This window comes from Physcomitrium patens, chromosome 18 (assembly GCF_059467195.1).
Source record: "Physcomitrium patens ecotype Gransden chromosome 18, ASM5946719v1, whole genome shotgun sequence".
NCBI lineage: Eukaryota > Viridiplantae > Streptophyta > Bryopsida > Funariales > Funariaceae > Physcomitrium > Physcomitrium patens.
This window is the reverse complement of record NC_143427.1, coordinates 3,501,406-3,526,352: the sequence shown is the minus strand read 5'-3', so window position 1 is coordinate 3,526,352 and position 24,947 is coordinate 3,501,406. Positions and strand designations below refer to the sequence as shown.

General features: G+C 37.5%; 3 protein-coding genes across 8 annotated transcripts; 2 read left to right on the top strand and 1 right to left on the bottom strand.

Moving 5' to 3' along the window:
• Window positions 1-480: 480 nt before the first annotated feature.
• On the top strand, window positions 481-8,154 carry LOC141046479 (uncharacterized). Of its 4 annotated transcripts, none has more exons than XM_073540595.2 (10): window positions 481-786; window positions 1,524-1,752; window positions 1,846-2,428; window positions 3,237-5,490; window positions 5,716-5,798; window positions 6,387-6,475; window positions 6,584-6,657; window positions 6,808-6,858; window positions 7,034-7,110; window positions 7,307-8,154. In XM_073540595.2, the coding sequence occupies exons 2-10, from the start codon at window positions 1,633-1,635 to the stop codon at window positions 7,456-7,458; spliced, it is 3,483 nt and encodes a 1,160-aa protein (XP_073396696.2). In that variant the 5' UTR covers window positions 481-786; window positions 1,524-1,632; the 3' UTR covers window positions 7,459-8,154. The 4 variants fall into 4 exon arrangements, with proteins under 4 accessions (XP_073396696.2, XP_073396695.2, XP_090100441.1 ...); XM_073540594.2 differs by lacking the exon at window positions 481-786 and adding an exon at window positions 793-1,149; XM_090244315.1 differs by lacking the exon at window positions 481-786 and having other exon boundaries at window positions 793-1,752.
• A 2,420-nt stretch (window positions 8,155-10,574) lies between these two features.
• Window positions 10,575-12,970, bottom strand: LOC112295036 (uncharacterized). Of its 3 annotated transcripts, none has more exons than XM_024546141.2 (4): window positions 12,507-12,970; window positions 11,805-12,271; window positions 11,124-11,618; window positions 10,575-10,920 (listed from the first exon to the last, which is right to left on the bottom strand). In XM_024546141.2, the coding sequence occupies exons 2-4, from the start codon at window positions 11,904-11,906 to the stop codon at window positions 10,738-10,740; spliced, it is 780 nt and encodes a 259-aa protein (XP_024401909.1). In that variant the 5' UTR covers window positions 11,907-12,271; window positions 12,507-12,970; the 3' UTR covers window positions 10,575-10,737. The 3 variants fall into 3 exon arrangements, with proteins under 3 accessions (XP_024401909.1, XP_090100432.1, XP_024401910.1); XM_090244306.1 differs by having other exon boundaries at window positions 11,805-12,653; window positions 12,775-12,970; XM_024546142.3 differs by having other exon boundaries at window positions 11,962-12,945.
• Window positions 12,971-14,622: 1,652 nt separating this feature from the next.
• On the top strand, window positions 14,623-17,070 carry LOC112295088 (aspartic proteinase nepenthesin-2). The gene is made up of 4 exons (XM_024546259.3): window positions 14,623-14,919; window positions 15,277-15,651; window positions 15,826-16,350; window positions 16,462-17,070. The coding sequence occupies exons 1-4, from the start codon at window positions 14,812-14,814 to the stop codon at window positions 16,771-16,773; spliced, it is 1,320 nt and encodes a 439-aa protein (XP_024402027.1). The 5' UTR covers window positions 14,623-14,811; the 3' UTR covers window positions 16,774-17,070.
• The last annotated feature ends 7,877 nt before the right edge of the window (window positions 17,071-24,947 follow it).

Genomic DNA, 24,947 nt, shown 5'->3' with positions numbered 1-24,947 from the left:
TATAGTTCAAACAAAGAGTAAATTTAGAATCCATGCAAAAAGGCACTTCAAACACATCACCACTATATTGTATATATTGTTTTCTCTTATGTAATAAATTTTGTTATGTACCATTGCATTGAGATTTTAACACCCTGTTCTCTCCCTTCTCGAGAAAATGAAAAAACTCTCCAAGAAATTCTCAGGGCTAAGAAGCAAAGTTCTACTGGTCCGTCATGAGGAAAAGTTGAAAAATATGGACGTAAAATACACGATAAACTTCGCAGCGGGAGAGTAATGTGGAAGCATCAAAGTGGATTACACCATGAGCTTAGCGGCGGAAGACAAACCTCCGAAACGCAGAATAGATATCTTCACCAGGAAACCGCAACACGAAGTGACCAATCCTTAACACAGCTCCGTCGCGAACAGCACAACATGAAACCGACGTGCTCACGGAGGATGTGTGCACTAATCAATATCGACAAGGCGACTTAAGAGAATTTAGAGAGGGAAGAGCCAGTCAGTGTTGGAACTTCACGTGCTTGGATATCGAGATCGTATACAAAGATTGAGTGTGCAGCGTCGTCGCAATCAACGATCACTTCATGAAGACGAGGCTTCGGAATCAGCCAAACTGCTGCGCTTGCCTGTCCTATCACCAAGGAAACCACCTACTTCCATGATGAATGCAGCAACGGATGGATAGCATTCATCCTAGACCTCAAGGTGGAAGCGCGCTCGATTTCAAGCTGGGAAGAAGGCGACCGATGGCTTGGCCATAGCAGCGAATTCATGTTCATGAAGGTGTTGTTGAAGATTGCAAATGTTCGATTAGTGTTGCGTTTTTTGTAACGTAGTTTTGCTATGTTGTCCCGCTTGATGACTCTCTAGAACGGGGAGGGAGGGGAATTAGTCGGGCGGAGTTTGAGTCCCATGATTCATTTCTGAGTTGGATATTTATCTTCTATGGCTTGAATAGTGAGAGATTTTTCGTGCAGTGCGACATAAGGAAGAGGGGTGAGGTTTTGGTAGCGTGAGGGCTTTCGGTAGATTATTATTTCAAAGATTGAAGCCATTTATTATGTACATGAAGATAATTTTGGCTGGGCGGATTGAAATGCTGCCGAAATGAGTGTTGAGGAGTTTACGACGTGTGTTCTGGATGAGGTGCTTGAGCAGTGTATAATATGTGACACCACGTTGTATTCGTGTGTTGAAAGGGGGTAGGGTCATTAAGAGGATATTAGAGATGATTAATTAGGTCCTCGACATAAGGTGTAGTGATTCAGTAGAGTAATATGCTGGCAGAAAATTGTGAATGACTCTACTGTGTGTGTGTTTATGATTGGAAACTTGTGCTGTAATTTATTTATTGGTTTCTTGAATCAGCATGCTGAAATCAAACAATGGGATGATTGAGGTAACATGAGAAGGATGTAACGAAATTGGTTATTCTCGTTATTAATCTAAAGTCAGCCCGAATCGAACACGCTTGGAAGAAAGAGAAATCGATATTTAACCGTTTGTGATGCTGGACGCAGGAGCTGAGCAATGGAGCGTCCCGATGGGTGCAGCATTCATGCTAAGGTGATCGATACATGATAATGCTTTGGAAGGTGATCGTGTAGTACGAAATAAGGACGTCCGCTAATGGGAGTCGTAGAAGAACGGCTGGACAGGTTTGTCTCCAGGACTGTGGACATGGAAGGGGCTGTACAGGACCAATCAGAAACCGAAACGAGAAACGGCATGGAAACAGTACTTCAGCGGGTGAGCAATTGAAAATGGCCTCGAGGGATTTCTGCAACGTTGTTATCTGTCTTGGCCATGGAGATCTAAGACTAGTGAATTTGTTGAACACAGATACGAGCTACACCATGGGAGCGCAATGATACTAAAAATAGGATCGAGCTTGGGACCGTGCCAGCGGAAAGTCTAAACTCAACCCATGCTTACGCTGTAGAAGAACGGCAAGCTAGTGATTCAATAACTGTACAATGGGCAACATGTGTTGCTCCAAACCTAGCAACATTTGAAGAGCGGAACACAGTGGGAATTAGCGGCCAATATGAGAAGACTGCGGAAATAATTCAACCATCGTTGTGCGCATTAGGATCCGGGGTATACCTCAAGCAGTATCGTTCAGCATCGGAAAAGGATGTAAATGACAACAAATTGGAATTATATGCCTTAGATAACTTAGACGCTAGTGACTTATGTGTCAGTGAATTAGCTGACCATCAGAACAAGTTCATCATATTGCCGGAATGGCCAAATTGTTACCAAGCTCGTGGTCAAGAGACGTTCATCGCACCTCCAACAGACTCGATCATCAATTCAACCACCAGACGAGTTGCCCATCAGATTGAATGCGAGCCAGTTGAAAGTGACATTGAGGTTACGGAGGCGCACAGACTGTTTCTTGCAGACGAATTACTGTCAGCAGGTGTTCACCAATCCCCTTTGCACAATACTTGCACCTATGTGCTAAAAGAACAATTATAATGAATACACTCACAGCTTGCAGAAAAGTCGTAGTCTAATTTGTTAGTCGACGTTTCAAAATTTCAGAATAATTCGCACACGAAAAGTTTGTCTCTAAATTTGTGTCGTTACAGCATCGTACCGATGAAGGCTATTGTACATCGACTTGCAAGCGATTTGAACTTATCCGACAGTTCTGAAACATGTTGGTTCAGCGGGTACTTCTGCTCACTGCCACTTGTACAAATGCAATCGGCAAGAATCAAACCGAAGTCGTAGGGCGGTTAGGCTTGACTAGAATATCCACTTAAGCTCTTTTATTTTCTAATGTGCTTTCAGGCGTTGTCAGACCCTTCAAGTAGTAATACCTTCACAAAATGGTGTAAAATTAAAACAGATCACAAGGATTACGACCTGTATATGTTTGACGCTCTCAAACCAACCTCCCCACCATTACCCTCTCAAGTGCAGAGGAAGAGCCCAGCTCTCGTCGTGGGACAAGAAATTCGGATAACTTTAGAATTGTTTAACGAAGGTAATTGAGCATTAAGTATGCAACATCCTTGGTACAATTACTTCAGGTGATCTTCAAATAAGAAACTAAGTAGCAGATCCATGTATTTTAACCGATTTTCTGAGTGGTGTAATAGTGCAGCCAAAATTTCGTGAGACATATCTTTGGCGTTGATTCCCTGCGTCGCGAGGCTAACTCCACGTAATTAATTGAACCAAACAGACTAATGTAGACGTTGATTTTTTTTGGTTTTTAGGCCAGGGCGTGCTTGAAGAATTCGACTACCCTCCACTTCCAAAACAACCCTCCATGGGCCAATCTAGTAGCAGTCGATGCACCGAAAAGAGAGGTATCGATATTGATGAGAGTGAAGGCATTAGTAGCCAGGCATTAAGAAGGAAGTATCTTGACAGCGAGCATTTCGAAGCACACTCTAGGGTATTATCTACCAGTTCCCTGCAGAACCCTGACAGTGGCCAAATTGACATCAACAGCGCGTTTCGCGCAGAAGTAATAGATGAGGACGAGTTCGAAGAACACCGAAGTCTGGAACAACAATCTGAAGGCAGAATTGAGAATGGTATTAGGTTTCTGAGCCACTATAAAATGGTGAAAGAGCACGAAAATGGTAATGAGGTGAAATTTGGGACAACTGTGCAGGATATTGACCACCAAAACAATAGCAAAGCTAATGGAGATCCCTGTGTATTGGTTGGAAACTATGACAACTTGGGTGAGCTGGAGGACGAGGTCCTGGAGAAGACAATGGGTTGGTTCCCAGTGGAGGAGTCGTGCAATGAGGGCAACGATCCTACCCTTTCAGTGCGTTGGATACTTGACGAACCGCCAACTGCGGCTGATTTACCTCATTTGGAAAGTTTGCTGGAAATCTCACCCTCGAAATTTTGGAGTCCGGAATCTGAGTCAGGAAAACGAACGTCTGTCCACTTCGGATACCTTTGCCGTTCTGAGTCATCGCAATCGCCGCACTCAATCCAATATTTTTTAAACGATTCACCTGCTTCATCTCCGGAGGTGACAAGAACGATCTTTAGTGGCGTCCCTGGTACAATCAATTCATCAAAGGAACCGAAGCACCACTGTTCGCAAAAACGCCCTGCTATGCACGGCGCAATACAGAAAATTTATTCACCATGCATGGATACAGCGATCCCTTGGACTTGGCGAGAATCCATGGAGACAAACATGAAGTCACCTTCCTTAGGTTCTGGTAGAAAATTTGCTCAAGTCCAAATTTGTGTTCCACATGTGTCCCCTGGGTTTTCAGAGGACAAACGTGGGAATCTCACTAGCAGAGAGCAGAATGTGATTTCAACTCCTACTCAAGATCATACCCATCAAGAAACAGGCTGCTTATCGAATTTCACCAAATCAGATGGTGCCGTTCACAGATTGATGTCTCAGCATGGGAAAAACCTAGTTGTAGACTTTCTGAAAGTAGGGCCAACGACTCAGGAAAGGATTGAAGCCATAAGGAACGACACAGAACTCAGAGATACTTTCGTGCCACCGAGTTCAAAATTGTGGGTTCAAGTTGAGAATCCGACAATGCCATCAGATAACATGCGGGATCAATTTTCTGCAAGGCTCTCTGACAAGGAAGGAACGAACGCTTCATCGTCTTTGGAACTCCAGATTCCACAAGGAAACCGATTGACGGGTACTGCTGATGCTCCTCTGCAGCCTCTATCTTCACCCGTAAAGCCTGAAGTCGTACTCCAAGTTCACAAAAATTGCAAACGGAGAAGACATGCGGAATTGCTCCCACTCGCGGATATTTCAAACCATCCGAATTTGGCTGCGAGGTTAAGAGATTCGCTACATGAGAAGCTAGAGTCACAGCTTGAATTTCCAAATACACTCTTGGAATTACTCAATGATGAGCGTCCAGTTTCCGAGCAGTGTCCACAAAATTTGGCTCCAGGTAACGCAACGTGGTCAAGCCCGGGCGTCCCTCGTGTTTCGCGAAAGCGAAGCAGTCGAGTCACAACGCCGAAAGACATGAGACCGAGAGTGTCGAACATGCTTATCGACGATAAGATGTTACAGTCTGCGACAGAAACTCCGATAAAAGACCACTACACTTGTAAAAGAGGAAAGAAGATCACCAAAAGCGCGTTTAAGGAGTTGCAAACGTTCCCAAGAAATGTCAAATTACGACTTCTCATGCCTGACCCAGCTAGCTGTGAGAATGATATGATAGAAATGACGAACCAAGAAGGTAGAAATGTTAAGTCTCCGATCCTAACGAAGGCAGTTAAACCTCTGCGGCTAATAAAGACTAGTCCTGCCAAAGGTTATTCTTGGACCAGGATTAGAACGACGCCTAAAAGCAACGCAGTTGTCAGGTGTGAAACGAACATAGAAGAAAGTGTTACAGGAGAAGAGAGACATGAAGTTAAAGGAAAGAGTCTGTCAAAAGGATCACCAGATATTGAAACGAACAAAATTGCCGTTCTCCGGAGCTCGAAGTACAGGGGTGTAACAAGGTTGAAGTCATCTCTACTAATCTCTTTGAATGTGGTTACCAATTGTTCGTGAAAGAAACATAAAGTTTCAAGTCGCTTGCTTCAAGGAAGACAATCATCTTCCCATTTGTTGTAATCAGTGACTCGGTTTTTAAAAATTTGCAACTGTAGAAGTTTGTCAGCAAAAAATTGTATCGTGAAAGGGACATCGTACAGTATTGATGCTTTACTTTTACAAGAACGCAGGCATCGACACACAGGGCGATTTGAGGCGCACTTATGGGATAACAGCAAAGTGAAGCTTGGGCTTGCGAGAAGAGGGCGACAAGGTTGGTAGTGTACACAACCACATGATTGCGTTTTTCCGCTTCGGCTGCTTGCGCGTAAGAAGTTTATGTGCCATATTAGTAATACATTTATACCTCTGAGTAGCAGCTGATATGTTTCTTTGTGAAAATGTGGCTGGGGTTTGCAACTCCGCTGCCACGACACGGTGCTGATACAGTTTACCTTGGTAAGCTTACGACTCGAGTTGCCACATGCCTCGGGAACTGAACTTGATGCTAGAAATCATCCAATGAGATGAACAGTATTTTTAGAATTTCTTGGTATTCATGGCTGGGATAATTAGAATTCAGTAATAGCACTGCAAAAGAAACCCTACAATATTATCCGATTATCTATCCAAATTTTAAACGGAGAGGTTTCTCTGTGTAATGCGGTCAGTGTTAAGGTACTGTTTCTACAGGAAAGTAAAGATAATCATGAAAGATTTCAGTGTTTGGTTTTATCCTACAAATTTCCTTATGCTATTATAATCCTCTTTTGATGCAAACTGGGGTCCACTACTACTACTGAAGAGGTCTCTATTGCATACTTGTGTGTGATTGGAATGACTTTTTTTTGGCCATTTCCAGGAGCCTACACTGATGAAGAACAAGCTGCAAAAGCCCACGACTTAGCAGCTTTGAAGTATTGGGGCCCTGGTGTGCACACCAACTTCCCGGTATGCCTTGCCACTGCATTTGTCTGAACCTCTTTTTTGAGAATTTCTTTGAAAGACTAATTTCACAAAGAACTGAAATATCTCTTCAATGGCCTTTTGCAATGACAGCCCAGTCTGTATGAGGAGGAGTTGAAGACAATGAAAAACCTAACTAAAGAGGACTACATTCTTCTTTTGCGCAGGTAAGCTCGTAGAAGCACTGGATTATTAGCACCAATTAGTTCATCAATCGTTTCTGTTTACTTAATAGATTAACTTAAAGTATCCTCTCATTTGTAGTCTTTTCAATCACTCTGACCTTGCTCAGTTGTTTTCAATGCTATACAAAACAGGAAAAGTCCCGGGTTCACTAGGGGAATATCAAAATATCGTGGAGTTACAAGGTATGGACAAGAAAAATATTTTGTGTATTCACTTTCGAATATTCTGGTAGCAAACACAGCTATGTTTAATTGCTGATGTGAAAGTATCCTGCAGTCAGAATCTATTAAATGCTTCAGGTATCTATACATGTGTTTGGAAGATCCAGATGTCTGATAAATCTGTTTGAGTAAGCAGGCATCACCAAGAGGGACGCTGGGAAGCCCGCATTGGAAGACACTCGGGCGCAAAGTATCATTACCTAGGCACCTATGGTACGTTTTCTTGCATTTGGATCAACCGAGCATGTGCATCCTCACCTCAAACTCTTGAGATAAAATACCAGTTTGAGCTTATAATATTCATGCTAGCTGCTGGCCAGAGCCTTTTAGGAATACTCTTGCAAATATGGAAAAGATTCAACGAGGATTAATGTTATCTTTGATCTATCTGTGCTTGGTTGAACTGCAGACACAGAAGAAGAAGCAGCCGTAGCTTATGACAGAGCTGCAGTTCTTCACCGTGGACCCAATGCTGTCACGAACTTTGACATATCAAATTACATCAAAAGAAAAACCAAGAACCCCAAAACTGAAATCACTGTATGCCCACCTCAAATGTGATACTTTCAAGATCTAATTGAACAGAGACACATCTCATTGCATTCTAGAAGCGGTTTAGGCACGACCACGCTTCTTTTAAGAAGCAAGTACAAGAATCTATTGAACCTGTGAACTGAGCAAGGGCTATGGATGTCTTCGTGACTACACAACATGGGCCAAGCCACTGGAGTGTCAGAAAGCACAGTACCATATAGTCACTGAAGTGACTAATTGTATGACAACGGTGTGTGGTCAGCAAGGCTGTCCTACTGAAACGTCAGGCTACAATTTTATGCAGCAATAGACAAGCAATACACAAATTGCCACAGATGAATCAGTACCCCAACTTCACTTAATCATGTTAGATAATCCCTTGCTCTCTTTTCAGCTCAGTGTAGGGGGGGGCTGACCAGTTCAATGTATGTGCCCCATTCATTGTGCACAAACTTGATCAACAAAATGGTCCGGAGAAGTGGCTTTAAAATGTACTTTGACAAGCACACGAGCTTAAAAGAGCTCCTCTGGCTTAGAATTGACAGCCATAAGATGTGCAAGGTGTAAAGTCTCTTAAAGGATGAGTTTATTCATTGCAATTCACTATTTGGAGAGAATAAAATTAAAGAGATTATTTTTAATTGTTATTAAAACAAACTATATATCATTAAAATAGTGTGCATTCTATTGTGATATTAAATTGTGAGGTATACAAATGGTCAACCCAACAGTATATTGTTTACATTACAAATATGTAATATTTTTTAAAAAATATACAACTTTTCTTGAAACTTGTTTGTCTTTTTAAGTCTGTTTATCTATTTTCTGAACAAGAAGGAATTAATTCTTATGCTGATGCATTATGCAATGTTAAGATTTATTTGTTGAGATTTGAACTATTGATCTTTTTAATGCAATTGTATTTTTAAAAAGTAAGAAATTGAAGCCAATATAAACTATTACATAGATACACATTGTGTCTAATTTTTGTTGTGTCAATGCAAAATATCAAAGAAACAAGAGAATAAAAATTTAAACACAATCACATAAAATCAAATTGTAACAATGCTAATCAATAGAAACAACAATACATATTGCATTTTTTTTTTCTAGATATATAAAATTCAATGGAGAGAATATAAGTTAATAATGTTTAAATAAAATCAAAAAATCAAAAAATCAAAACAAACAAAATCAAAAAAAACAAAGCACTTGTTATTGAAAAGACAAACCTAAAAAATAAACAAAAATTTGATGAACATTAAATATATATAACTCAAACTTATATATCCATCTTCAAATAATGAAAAAAATCAAATATCAAAAATAGAAAAAATCATGAACAATTTTAATATCTGATTTGACTATCAAATAACAGATATTAGAATTTACAATAATAAATGTTGTAAAAAGAACATTTTATGTTAAGTCATGAACTAATAAACTTTGTAACACTATTGCAATAGCACAAAATAAAATAAAATAAAATAATAAAATAATAATTAGTCCACTTGAATAACATAAATTTTAAATAACACTTCAACAATATAATTAAACTTTCTAAAATAAAATAAAAGGTAAGGTACAAACTTTAAAATAAATTATGGGAACTGCTAGATAAACACCTTCCTTTTGGTGCATGGACACCTTGCAAAAAATGACCAATTCTGATTTTAAATAAGATTTTTAAAAATGTGCATACATATATATTTGACAATGATAAACACTAATGAAACACAATTTTTTATGATTTTATTATCTAAAAAATTAATTTGACAAAGCTTTGCAAGGATAAGAATTGAACACCAAGATAATATGAAGCCATAAAATACAAATGGATAAGGTTGTATCAAAGTTTGGCATTAAATTAATAAATACAATAAGAATCAAAATTTATGAATTGTCATTTGAATTCAAAACTAATTTTTTGTGGGATTTGTATGTGGGGTATTGACATAGTGATAGGTGGGTGTCCACCTAATAGTTTCCTAAATTATTTGCTCATACAAAGTACAAAATCCCACTTATTAAATAAAATGCAAAAATCCCTCCTACTTAGAATGCAAAGACAATTTTATTCTACTTGCAAAAAGATGAGGTTTCATAACTCCAAATATCCTTACACAACCCATTTCAAATCCTAAATTTCAAACCCTAAATGGAGATATTGCACTAGTTTGTCCTATGTCAATGAAGTTGTGAAACATGTATCTTTGTAGAGAAACTTCTGCAAATGATAGATCTTCTCATCAACAACAACAACAAACAAACAAACAATATGTATATATATATATATATATATATATATTAACACCATTAAACCCCCCTCACCCAAAAAAATTACAGTTTGTTCTGATCTTTTATTGTGCAATACAAAAAATGCCCTACTCTTAAGTAATATGGTGAGCATATTGCTTTTAAACCCTACCCGAGTTTGCCGTCAATTCTAATCCCACCGCGAACTCTGCCACAGTTTAGGGCTCAGGATTAGTGTTTAGGGTTTTTGGGTTTCAGTCGACAAGCAGTGTTCGCAACATGCACACAATTCGAATCATTATTTGTTTCCTTCAGGCTCTGTCTGCGCCCCCCAATTAACATTTCTGCCATATTAACAATTATGGGATTGTGTTCTGGACCGGTTTCTTCCCATCTTGCAGGTTTGTGTTGAAGGTCGAAATGGGACGAAGTTATTGAGTGTGGGCTTCGGCAATTTAGAAGATTTGAGTTATGCACTCACAAACTTTCTTTTCCCTTAACAGTAAGCTTCAATTCCAAATCACCTGTTTCAGTGTCTTAAATGTGTGAAATAGATGAAGGTTTGTTAGTATCAGGTGCTGAAGCTCTCTACCGATGAGCTTGTCACCGTCAAATGTCTAGAAACTTACATGCAGCGTAGAGTAAAACCATTACAAGTTCTGCTCAAGGGTGTTGGAATTTGTGTAGTTCTGACATTGCAAATCAGATGATGTTATCGAGCTCAATGCCCCGCAGTTCAGAAGTGAACGCTTGAGCACAACTAGTAATAGTTTTTACACTGTTCGGAATGTTCAGGTTTCTAGGGTTGCGTAAAATGTTACTGGGCACACCTCGTTGAGCGGGCGTGATGGTGGTCAAGGCAGACGAGCGCTTTGGCAGTTTGAGCAGATCACAAAATTTATCAACCTCAGATTCATTGCAAACAATTGGTGCAAAACCTCGCACGAAAATGGGTTTAGTGGCGAAGTTGCACCTTCACAATCGTTGTATCAAAGCTAAGTCTGCAAAATGTGTTTCGAAAAGCACAACTTTGATAAGATACTCAAACTATTATCGGCAAAGTTTGAGACTCTTGAAAAAAGAAGCGACCTCGCTCTTACGATAGGGTTTTGTAGCAAGGCAAGTCGGAAAATTCTCAGGCTGCTCCATCCACAGCTTGTGTGCCACCCCACCGATCTCCAGCTTCTGAGCTAAATTGCGCAGCTGGGTCTCTCCCTTCACCTCCAGCGTAACCTGCAAGGTATAAAACACACTTAAACCACTGTCTAAACGGCATTATCAAAGAGGAGCGACGTTGGTCGCCCTAATTAACAAAATAGATAAATGAGCCATTAGCTGGATCCCCTTCGTAACTATACCGACGTATGAATCTGCATTCAAATGGAATCCCTCCATTCCTCTAAGCACACTACAGCAATAGAGCTAAATTTGATTACCTTATGCATATTATCTAGGTTTTCGCCGGCGCAATACTCAGAGGTCACGGAATCATCTTTGTGAAGCCAGATGGCTGCAACAGCTGCATGGCAACCCTGCGAAATCACACTCCCGAGTGGCCACTTCATTGTGTCAACCAAATCCTTCCGAATCACAATGTATTGAATGATAGGATCGAGATTCGGCACCTCCTCTTTCAAATCCTTCGTGTCACCCGATGCAGCCGCCTCCATCGAGGCTCTCACAGCTACTGAAAATCTAGAAAAGAAAATCGATGAAGAAACCCTATTCTCCAGGCGACCACGAACCCTAGTTGTAGAAGCAAACGGAGACCTGCTCCTGCTGCAGAACCCTGAGAGACCACCAGAAAGGCTCTTGCTAGCTCTATTACCAAAATTAGAGGACCGCCACAAATTGGCAATGCGAGGCAAGAGAGATGCCGCAGGCAATTCAATCATCAGGCAGCGATGGACATTCGGAGATGCAAAAGAATTCTGTACAGCACAAGAGATGAACATCATATGGGTCTCGAGAAACAGGAAAACTGGCTACGTCACAGATTGAAATATGAAAATAGAAAAACCAGTTCAGCTCATCACTCTGAAAGTCCTATCCTTCCAACAGCATTTTTGAGCATGGCAAAGTAGGCTTCAACACAGGATTGAGAATGGGAGATATACCCCAACTACCGAGGGGTCCACGCCAAATTGAGTCCACAAGGATATCCCGATACTAACTTGCTGCGTATCAATATCAGCAGCGTTCGGAGTAGATACCAGCATAGTGATATCAATCGAACAGCGGTGGTCAATATGAACCAGGTTATGAGAAACTCACAAACAGATTTTGTGGAGGGGAATCAGAACGGATGACCGGTTAACTCCATCGTTTCCTGAGTCCGACAATGCTAAGAGCAAGGAAAGCTGGCCCCGCAGGTAGGTATGACAACAGCATCTCCACAATAATTCTTCGTGCGTCACAAGATTGTAGACGGACGGGACCGTGCGCACTCCACTTCTATGACCCTTTTGCGCAACTTTGCACATTGTCGTATTAGTCTGTGCTTTGGATATTCCAACCACTTTTGTTGCTCATAGAAGTGACAAGACGCCCCAATCATTTGCACGAACGCGTGGGGGGTCACTTTCTGTTGACGCAGTACGAGTTGGTCAGTGAACCCCAATTCCTGACTACGCGCACTTATCGCAGATTGAACCCAAAATTTGAACATAATTGTATGAGTGAAACCTAGGTATCGATCTTTCCCTCCGTTATCAACCTGGGTGATAATGCACTCGATGCAAGCAAACAAAGGTCTCAGAGTCTCCGAAACAAGAATGAACATGAACAAGCACAGCTTAATTAGACAGAAATCGCAGAACCTTCACCCAATGGTGCCTCGTGTGTACAGAACAATGTCGTTACGTACTGTGCTTCACCTCCACTTCTGCAAGATTCTAGATTCACACGCTCTTTTTCATGGGGAATAATCAAAGCGCAGAATTCCAGGACCTCTCGAGACTTGGAGTCTGAATAATTGGACACGACAACAGGAAAGGGTTACGAATCATCTCAATGCACGCAAATTTGCAGTAAAGGAAATGTGAACCAGTATTTGGCTTGAAATTTTAGTAAAGATGCTCATGAAACCTGCATCATCTTCACTAAAACACTGGGTTTCATGATGCGATTGTGGTAAACCTCGGGAGCTAAGTTTGGCTTAGCGAAAAGATTTCTGTTCGACTCACTTTTGGATCACTCAGGAAAAGGTAGAATGCAGCATAGAGCTTCAAACTTAAGACAACGCTCAGTCCTCGGTGAAATCACAAGGTAGGTCATCCAACAAGAAGTTTCTGTTCAACTGACAATTGACTTGAGTGTTGGAGGCGTTCTTTTGGCAAACTCAATTCCACTTTTTACAAAGCCACGATGCGGACGAGATGGCCACCGATGCAGAAATGCGAAGGTGCATCGAAAGAAACCATAGACAAGGACAGCGGAATCTTTGACGTAAGTGTTGTACCGTGTTGCTGCCGTGTAATCACAAATCAAGCGTCACTTGCTTGCGTTCTGCACTTGATTGCTTGGCAATTAGGGCTGATAATCTTGTCAATCGCGTCAACGACGTCAAAACCTGTTTCAACGCAAGCAACCCAACTAGGCTCTGCACTTATTTCGAGAATCTGGATACTAATCATTTCACGCATATACGAGAGATACCACGAAATTTTGAGTCATGAACGATGACTTGTAGAGTTGGTCAGAATCATGAGACAGGTGGTTGGCGTATGTTATGTCAGCGGGGATTGTACTGTATTCATGATGAACATGGAAACTTCGATAATGAGCGCTCAATTAAAACTCGAGAAGAAATTATCGCTCATCACAAGGATAGTCGACAAATCTGAAGATAACTGGGGTCACTATTCTGAACTGACCGGAGGAGGCCATTCTCGCCGCCTACATTTTCTTCAGCATGGAGACACGTCTCTGGGGATTATAATCTTTAAAATGATTCAAGAGGTCGCCTTAAGAACGACGATTTCTTAGCTATATGTGCTTGTTTGAGTACTTCTTAAGGCAGCTTGAATTTCTCTAACGGAGCAATCGCAATTTGCGTTGCTTCGGACAATTCCAACCATTGCGGAATCGCTGCAACTCCTTTGTGGGGTGTGAATTCAGGGGCTTAACATGACAGGTTTTGATACATTGGGAGGATTCTAGCGCAAATTAACGATATCTTTATACACAAGCATGGACGGCCTGTCCGTCGTATACGCAATCGTTACAAGCTGCCGTTGAGCAGAAACGTACATTTCAACGCTGAAATTGACGAATGGTATTTAGATACGAAGAGAAGAAACAAAAGTGTTTCAGTAAAGAAACTCATGTAAATAATGGCTGTTTGTAACTTTGGAACCGTGGGCCACCGAATAATTTTACAAAAGCAACGGGATCATGGAAAAGCTGCTTCAAGGCCTCCCGCGGGGACATGGCAATCAAAGAACGTTTCTCCCCATTCAAAACTCGATCTGCGGAGACGACAATCAGTGTGACAAATTCGCTACACGGCAAAACTCTCTGCCATCACCTTTCACTGTAAACCAAAAAAAAAAAAGAGACAAAAAACATGCGGAGATAGAAATCGAGAACTTCAAGGAAACCAAAGCCCTTGGCTCATACAACGATCGGGAATGCAACGATGCTGTTTACGAATGTGAGTGGCACTATTTAGCCTTCTCAAATACGCTTTGGAGCAGAGCGCTTGCGTAATTTTTTTTTTTTAAAATCTGCTGCGACCATTGAAGATGATTAAATGACTTACATCCATCAAAACACACTAGTTGAGTCTACATTCTAATCTCGTATGCCAACAACCTCGTCCTGGTGGCTGAGTGAAAGGACAAGCACTCACAATCCGGCAATTTACTAAAGGTCTCGAATCCCATGAGTACATAATTCTCGCAACATCTCCGGAAATTTTTATCATTCGCTTATCCCGTTTTGCGAAGGGTGCTGCTCCACGTCCACGAGAGCAGAAAATCTCAGTCTCACGTCCTCCTCTCTTCCTTCTTTCCTGGGTAGCAGATTTCTTCATTCATGCTTATGAGGTTTTGTTACACCAAGAGCCACCCCGCAACTGTAGCTGTTTGAGGTTCACAGAATCGTTGAACGAGCCACTGAAACATGGGAAACATTCGATGCCACGCTTCAGTATTGGCGGCTCTTGTGTTGTTGTGCATTGGGCCGATGAGCTGGACTCTCGCAGCTAGAGATACTCCTGTCAACAATCAGGCAAATATTTCTGAATCCCTTCACAGCCTTCATCTGGTCGTCTTCGAAGCATATTGTCATGCTTGTTGAGTATGCACTGCGTCCTGCTAGTTACCCTCGAATTTGGCATCGAAATAGCGGGTCAATGAAAAGAAAGAATTCTTGGACGTTCATGAGACACTGCTGCATGTTATTTAGTTGCTGGATTAGCTGTAAGTTTGCTGAAAGCAACAACACCTCCAACTATCTGTAGCGCGTGCATGAATTTAGCTAACATTTTTGGGATTTGTTGAGGAAGATATGTCAATTCCAAAGTATCTAATTCACGCAATATGTTTTTTGTTTTGTTCTGTGTTGTTTTGTTTTGTTTTCAATCAGGTGTTTAGAGCGGAATTGATATACAGAGAACATCAATCTTCGCCTCTACGATCAGAAACCCTGAAAACCCCCAGTGAAATATTCATCGCAGCTGTGAAGAGGGGTCACGAACGCCGTGCAAGGCTAGCCAAGCACGTCCTTGCTGGAGACCAATTGTTCGAAACTCCAGTTGCATCCGGGAATGGAGAATACCTGATTGACATATCCTATGGAAATCCTCCTCAAAAATCCACTGCAATCGTGGATACAGGAAGTGACTTGAATTGGGTGCAATGCTTGCCCTGCAAATCCTGCTATGAGACACTGAGCGCCAAATTCGACCCCTCCAAGTCTGCAAGCTACAAAACCCTGGGCTGCGGGAGCAACTTCTGCCAAGTAAATATCACAACTTTTTGCTACAACCGCCACTAAAGCAAATGTTTCGCAGTTTTTGTCGACGCTTGTTGCTTGCACGCATTGAGATTTCAATTTTTCACCTGATCGGTGCACCATCCCCTCCATTGTGACGATTCCCATGCCCGGGCTACATACATTGTTGAATTATTTCAGGATCTGCCATTCCAATCGTGCGCCGCAAGCTGCCAGTATGACTACATGTATGGAGACGGCTCCTCAACCAGTGGTGCACTGTCCACCGACGACGTCACCATCGGCACAGGCAAAATCCCCAACGTCGCCTTCGGCTGCGGCAACAGCAATTTGGGCACGTTTGCAGGAGCAGGAGGCCTTGTAGGACTCGGCAAAGGTCCGTTGTCACTCGTCTCTCAACTCGGTGGAACCGCCACCAAGAAGTTCTCTTACTGTTTGGTGCCTTTAGGCAGTACCAAAACCAGCCCCCTGTACATCGGCGACTCAACGCTTGCTGGAGGCGTGGCTTACACTCCAATGCTAACCAACAACAACTACCCCACATTTTACTACGCTGAATTGCAAGGAATCAGCGTCGAAGGCAAGGCGGTGAACTATCCCGCAAATACGTTCGACATTGCCGCAACGGGGCGAGGGGGTCTGATTCTGGACTCCGGAACAACGTTAACTTACCTTGACGTGGATGCGTTCAACCCTATGGTCGCGGTATGACTCTTCCCCTCAAATTCATTCTTGTGAATCACATGTAATCTTCTTATCTGTTTGCAATCGACCACTTGACATGAAACCCTACAATCATTCTCAATGTGCGAACAGGCCCTCAAAGCAGCACTCCCGTATCCAGAGGCAGATGGGTCATTCTATGGGCTCGAGTACTGCTTCTCCACCGCCGGAGTCGCCAATCCGACCTACCCCACTGTGGTTTTCCACTTCAACGGCGCCGACGTCGCGCTTGCACCGGACAACACCTTCATCGCACTGGACTTCGAAGGCACGACGTGCTTGGCCATGGCGAGCAGCACCGGCTTCAGCATTTTCGGCAACATCCAGCAGCTCAATCACGTCATTGTGCACGACCTCGTGAACAAGCGGATCGGCTTCAAATCCGCCAACTGCGAGACGATCTAAGCTCGGAGATTCCCCGCACGGAGATTCCGTCGGTGAAAAGCCAGCCCCTCCCCGATTCCTCCGTCGCAACGAAGGGATGCTTCGTTCGTTCGTTTCACGGAGAATGTTGACATCATTGCCGACGCTGCGGCGACGAGGTATGAATATTTCGTCCGTAGACCGACGATTCTGCTGCCACTGGGTGACGGAAACCACTATTCCTCGTCGGTGGCGTAAGTTGACTAATTTCGTTGTATCATTGAAGTACCCTCACAATTTCGCATGTTGTAAAAAGCTGCATTTCGTGCTCCTTGACTACTTGTGTTGTATAATTTGGATGTAAGTGAGTTGAATGATTTTTTATTTTTTTATTTTTATGACAATTCTATACTGTTGTGTTTGGATAACCTTAACAAGAAGAAGGTGCTTTTAGCTCTTGCACGAGCCCCTTATTTGACTTCAAAAGATGTATATATCCATGTTATTGATCTATGAACATGAGACAACATTCTTCATGTTAATCCAACACTACATTTTGATTTTGGTAGCAAAAAAAATTTGTAAAAAACTACCATTTTTTTTTTTTTACAAAAAATAAATAAATCTTAAGACTAATATTGTCATGCTATTAATTAGAGAGTCAAAAGGAAATATTGTCATTATCTGTCTGGTTTGTTTATTATTGATACAAGACTCAAGCACAATTAGAATACTTCACAGTCTATTACTTTAAAAATACCATAATTTTATGTTGAGTTCGTTAAAAATAAATGATATTGTTTTTGTAATACATTCAATGTTTCCCAAAAATAATGTTATAAACTACATAGTTGATTCTGCAACAATAAATTCGTAGAGTGGTCTGCAATGGGATGAAGCATGTTATTGTCAATCTCTACAAATATCAAGCCAAGTTCGCAAACAAGCACATTTCCTTTCAAAACCTGTGCTTTTTGTTATGAATTGATATAAATCATTATTGATAACTAAGTTACAGAATGATTCAAAACTTTAAAGATTTCTTGAACCCATCCTTTCATACAATCTTTTACGTCACGCACATAATTAGGGTTGTGATTTTAAAACATTTCTTGCTAAAATTCATGTACGATTCGTGTTCCCCGTAAATTTTCTATACACAGACATCAAGACATTTTAAAGACCCCACCTTTACTCTCATTTTTAGTTGCTAAAGAACAATCTAAAAAAATGTTCGTCAAACGTTGTTGACATGAAAAACTTCGCAGTGGCTCCCCCTACCAGCCGTCGGATCTTAGACAAGTGTCCAGAGACAATGTCAACAAGTGTCAAGGTCAGGTTGGGTGGATAGCTATTGAATGAAAAACAGTGCTGGTCTGGAAATGATGGTAGGGAACGTGATCGGGGTAACTCACAAATAGTGAGTTTGTAGTCACCTTAATGGTGGCCTTATAGGACACTTGTACAGTGCCATGTAGACAGGCACGTGGTCTATTCCGGAGTAACGTGGACTATTCCACTCTAACTGACGACTCTGGGAGCTCCCATGACCGTGTTCACGTGGACGATGTCCACGTCGGACGAGGTGACGTTTCGGCCCCGTCACGCGTGTGCGAATGCACAGCTGGCGGTCAATTCGGAAAAAAAGTATGTCCTGCCCTCTGCTGACTCACCTCTTGCCGTGGAAGGGGCGGGGTCTCGTTGAATGGATGAATTTGGATGGACAGAAGTAGCTCTGTCATTGACGTTTAGTAGCCCCCTTCCATCACCCCCATTAAAATTAGGGGAATGTTTTGAAAATAAAATGTTAGATATTCATGTCTTATTTTCCTCTTTTTTTTTTGTGCAAATATCCTTTTTTTTGTATTTTGTGTGGAATAAATATTTTTTTATGGTGCATTATATAAAAAGTGTGAATATATATATAGGGAAATGATAAAGCAATCCAAATTTTTACTAAATTGACGCACCTTGGATGAAGAATCATTGCACCATTGCCTCTATTCCCCTTATTTCCATGTTCCTAGCCTTTGCCCACATTTTCAACCCCTTCTCTTCTAGCTATAATCTAATATTCTCACAAGATCCTCAACTTGCAATAGTTCTCCAATACTACTTAGGAAAAACTCCCACAAAAATGCTCATCTTATTTCCTTCACTCCAATACTATAATTCAATGTCCGTTCCAACATTCTTAGCTTTTGCATGTACCGTGGTACCCTCTATATTGCCAATCTTTTTACATTGTCTCCTCCATTGTTTCCTTCACACTTTCTCTTATCCATATTGCTTACGCCTTGCACTACTCTATTCCATCGCCTCTCTACATGCTATTTTTGTGTAGTAACATGACTATATAGTGAAAAATAAAAATAAAGATATTATTATAAAGAAGCATAATAGAAAGATGTAATAAAAAAATAAAGATAAATTATAAAAAGATAGTAATAAATTTAGACTTAATATTGTCTTCTGTAGAAGGAATTTCTATTTACAGTGACTCAAAAAATTATTTCAATGTTGACATATTTTGAAAAGAATGGTGTATTACAGATGAATTGTAGTGAATAATGACACGTGGTCTACATAGCAAATAAAATATTCCTTTATAGCAACCAAATGAGCCCAGCTTGAAAAGAATCTATTTGATAATTACAAAGCTATGACCAATCTAATTTGGAATAGTATTAAAACAATTTTTTGAATGTAATGTTTAATTTTTGGATTCTATCATTTATTCAATATTATAGCATTTTATTATCATCAGATTTATTATGATAATAATATTATTAATATAGTAATATCATTAATGCTTACTAACATTTATAAAAGTACCATTATTAATCACAATTCTTAGTATAGATATATTCCAAATTACCACATTTTAGGACCTTCTAAAATCTTCTACAAATTTTTAGAATCTTCTAAATAATTATAGAATCTTCTAAAATCTTTTAGAAAGTTCCATAGGCTTCTAAAAGCCTCTTTAGACTTCTAGAAACTTCCATAAAAAGTATGAAGGACTTTTGTAATCTTCATTATAGTATAAATAGGAGTCTTTGGAACCACTTTTTCTATCAATTTCATTCTTTGACTTTAATCTTGACATATTTCTTTGTTAGATTCTTGTGTCCCTGATAATTCCTTGAACAACTATGAGACCTATTTTCCACTCTCTCCAAGACAACATCACATCTATTCTTCTTCATTTTCCAAAATCTTATGGCCAAATTGCTTCTAAACTTGGCTGCAATAAAGTTGTTATCTCTAGGCTAGCAAAAAAGGTCACTTTATTTAGAATAATCTTAAATTAAATAAATCAAAGAAACTTATTATAGTAGATGAAAGGACAATCATTTGCCAAATCAAGACTAGGAGGATTTAAAATGGTGTTGAGGTTGCTAAAAACCTTAACAATATTATCAATAATCTTGTGTCAATACAAACCATTTGAAATATTTTTAAGAAATAGAATATGAAAGTTGTGGTGAAGAAATAACAGCCACTACTATCTACTCGCTATTAGAAATAACACTTGAATTTTGCTCTGAAGTACAAAAAATAGACTATCAAAGATTGGACGAGGATTATTTGAAAAACTGAGACAAAATCAACATATTTGGATGACATGGCAGAAAGTGGATGTCAAAACAAAAGAGTCAGTCCTTACTTGATAAGAAGATTCATGAAACAATTAAATATAGAAGTAAAAATACCATGGTATGGAGTTGTATGGAATAGAATGAAGTTGAGAAGATGGCAAGGGTTGAGAGGAGGATAGATGCTAAGCAATTTGTGGAAATTCTTGAAAAAACTTGCTCCTTAGCATTAAAGAATTTGACATTTCTAAGGAGGAGGTGATTTTTTAACAAGATAATGATCCCAAGTATAATTCAAAACTAGCATAGAAGTAGTTTGATCATCATGGAATTAAAGTAATAAATTATCTTGCTCAGTCCTTTGTTCTTAATTCCATTGAACATCTTTGAAGGCATCTCAAACGCTAGTTTAATACTTAGAAGATAAAACCAAAAGAAGTTTGGAAATTATAAAAAAAAAAAAAAAAAGGTTGTAAAATCGAATAATATTAAAATAATTTTGTACCAAAAATTAATAAAAAGTATGCCTAGGAGGTTGGAAGTAGTTATCAAGGCTAAATGAGATCTTACAAAGTACAAATACGTAATTGGATAGTACATTCAAAAAAATATTTCAATATATTCCAAATTGGATTGGTCATAACTCCACAATCATTTGATTGATTTTTTTTTTTCAACTTGGATTCATTTGTTCGCTTCAAAAGAGTATTTTATTTGCTATACTAACTACGTGTTATTATTCACTGCAATCTAATTATAATGCACCATTCTTTCTAAAATATGTCAATATTGAAATAATTTTTTGAATTATTATACTTTGTAAAGGCATAAATGAATAAAATTAAAGTAAATAAGATAAAAAAAATTGATATCAATATGTTTAAGTGAGATTTAGTACTAGATTAAAGTAAAATTTATATTAAATTATCAAAAATTGATATCCAAAAAAGACTAGTTGTCAATCTAGGTTGAAATCAAATCTTGAGGTATAAAATCGTACACCTATGGTAACTCTAGGATTCTTTTATAAATTGGAGAGCAAGATTTGAGGAAAAAATTGAAGAAAATTTTTGAATATTAGTTTCATATCATTTGAATTAATATTGAGTTTTTGAATAAGTTTTAAAATTAGTAATGTACTTGGTAGATTTAGATTTTGAGAAATAAAAATATGTTTATAAATTTGAGAATTTCTTGAATTTTATTCTATATATATAGGTAAAAATTAAGAAATTTATTTTTGTACTTTTTGTGAATGTGTGTGAAAAATTTGGAGTAATCAAAAAGTTGGATTGAAGTATATGAGGATTTTTGTGGAGAATGGTCTCAAAAATTTGAGATTTAGGATCAATGAGTGATTCCAAGATCTAGCAATATTTGCTTATTTGATTAAAGAAAAATTAGACATGGAAAATTAAGACTCAAATATCTATACACATCTCAATTTTTAGAACAATTGGATAGTTTAGCAAGGAAAATTTGGTATTAAAAGATTAATATTTAAATCAAAGAAGAAAGAAGGCCAATGACTAAGAGGTTTTGAAAGATTTTCTTAGTATTGATATATTTAATCTTCTTCTCAAAAAAAATTACTTATTCCTTATTTAGTTTTTGTAAGGTATGAAACTTGAGTCAAAATCAAAGGTTCAATTATTAGTTATTGAGTTTTTAATCTACTATAGGAATAAATTTTTTTTTTTAAGATTTAAGAATTAATTAAAGATATATTAGGATTGATTTAGAATCTAAGATTTTATTAGAATTTGGTTAGGATGCGATTGAAATTTAAGATTTTATTAGGATTTAATTAAGGCTTGATTAGGATTTAAGATTTATTCAGGATTTATTTAGGATTTAAGATTTTATTTGGATTTGATTAGGATTTGACTAGAATTTGATTAAAATTTTACTTGAATTTGATTAGGGTTTATCTAGGATTTGTTTAAGATTTGTCTAGAACTTGATTAAGATTTGACTAGAATTTATTAGGGTTGATTTAGAATTTAGGATTTTATTAAGATTCGATGTAAGATTTTATTAAGGTTTATTAGGGTTTTAATTAGGGTTTTAATTAGGATTTTAATTAGAATTTGACCTAAGATTTTATTAGAGTTCATTAAGATTTTAATTTTGGTTTTAAGTACAATTCGATCTAAGATTTGATTAAGTTTCATTAGAATTTCAATAAAGATTAAATAATAATTTGATTAAAATTTATTTAGAATTTATTTAGAATTTAGAATTTTAATATTTATTTGAGATTTTTTTTAAAATTATATTTCTAATTTTTATTTAAAATTTTTATTATTTTTTAAAATTTTTATTTTTATATTTTCTAAATATTTCTTTGTTATTTTTTTTAAAAGATTAATCTAATACTTTTTTGTGTTTCTTTTATAACTTTTTTAATTTTATTTTGGATTGGTTAAAATTTGACTAGGGTTATGAAATATTTTTAAAATTTTATTTAAGATTTTATTAGACTTGATAGGATTATTGTTGTATTTCTACTTACTTTTTATAACTATGTATCTGGTGCATTTTTAAGCAAGAAAATATGTAATATAATATAGTGCATCTTCCTTGACCACAACTTTGTCATTGAATTTGGCTAATCTAAGTTGCTTCATATTCTTACAAAGTACAAAGAGTAGCAAAAGCTCAATAGCTATTTTTGCAAAGATTGAATTGAATCTCTATTTAGAGGATATTACATGAATTACACAAAATTTTAGCGAAAAAAATTACATTAATATTGGTAGCATGAATAGAGTATATAAAGGATAATTTTTGGATGGCAGCACTTTGGCAATAAAGAAATAAATAATTTAGTGCAGTGAAATAATTGAGAGTGTGTAAATAGTCCTAATAGAGAAATTCAAAATTCTAAGCTATATTTGATGTTGGACTTTTGTCAAAGTCATGGATTATTACTATAGATCTAACATGATCTAATAATGGAGTATGTGGCCAAAAAATTGTTGAGTAACTTAATGTATCCATTGAGGGATGCTAAAGTGGTAAAATAGTTTAATTAGACTCATCAAATCAATGCGGCTATTAGTATCACTAAAGGATTAAATTACCTTAACCATGATTGTCCAACTTCCATTGTTTATGGAGATTTGAAGCCATATAATATCTTATTCAATACCTTTATAGAAGTAAAGATAATTAATTCTAGTATCATAAAGACTTTGAATAATAACGGAATTGGACCTAGCACTTGAATTGTCACAACTATAAGTGGCTATTTGGCTCCATATATATGATCCAAATTCATGATGGCTTTTATAGTATTGTAGATATTTTCATTGGAAAGGGATGTGAAAAAGAACAATTAAATGACTTGGAGTCAAGAAGGCAAATTATTGCCTAAAGTAGAGCAGTAAGTAATTGCGGCACAAAAGCATCCATGGAGGTGTTTGATCCTATGCTTTTATAACCAATTGGAGTAGAAGAGAAGGATTGAGAATGAGGATAGAGGTCAAGAATGTAGAATTAGGTCAAACATGGGAACAAGGATGAAAGAGCAATGATTATTCATCTAATGTGGATCTTTAAAATGAAAATTTGGATTTTCTTATCATTCTCAAATATATATATATATATATATATATATATATATATATACATATATATATATTTTTTTTTTTTTTCTTAGAATGAGGTCACAATGATTCTACAAATTAAAATATTTGTAGAATCTTAAATATTGGGACTTTACTTTGTAATTTTATACTTTTTTGTATAAATTTACTATTTTTAAGAACAACATAAAATTTCTTTTAGAAATGATTTGATGATCCTATTGACGTATCTTTACTATGTAATTAGAGGATCTTATAGCCTTATGCTATTAATTTTTTTAATTATAATATTTCAAGAGACAACTCCTTAGCCAAATATACTAATAAATAGTCTTGAAAGCTTCTAATTTAATATTTTTGATGCCCACAAAATAGGATCTTAAGTCAATTATTTTTCAAAATTATTTAATATTTATATATATATATATATATATATATTTGAAGCATGTGATGATTATGACATAACTTCACTCAATTATTTTACTTATTTATTTATGTGAGTAGAAATATATTTTTTACTTTATCTAAAGCAAGGTTAATAAAAACACTACTTTTTATATTAAAATTTTAAATCATACCAACAACACATGTTGTAAGAACATATTTTGTTATGTTTTCTAGAATAGAACTAAAAAGAAAAATTTCAAAAATAGATAGAGTATAATTCATTAATCTTATTAACATAATTATTAGTAAGAGAAACAAATTACTTTTCAACAAATTCAAAAGAATGTAATCTCCTTGAATTTATGTAACTTTCACAAATATACATTATAGTACCTCAAAATCTTTAAAAACCAATTATAACTCCTACTTGCACAAAATAATACCTCAAATCTATATAAATAATAAAATATTATTATCAAGATAATAAATTGTAAATATTTTATATCAATATTTTAATAAAAATATCCAATTTTTGGCAATACAACCTCATACTAAGATTATTTAAATAGCAGTTTTAAAAGCACCTAAAGGAAAATTAACCACCATAATCATTTGTCTACTTTTTCAAGAAAAAATTTAT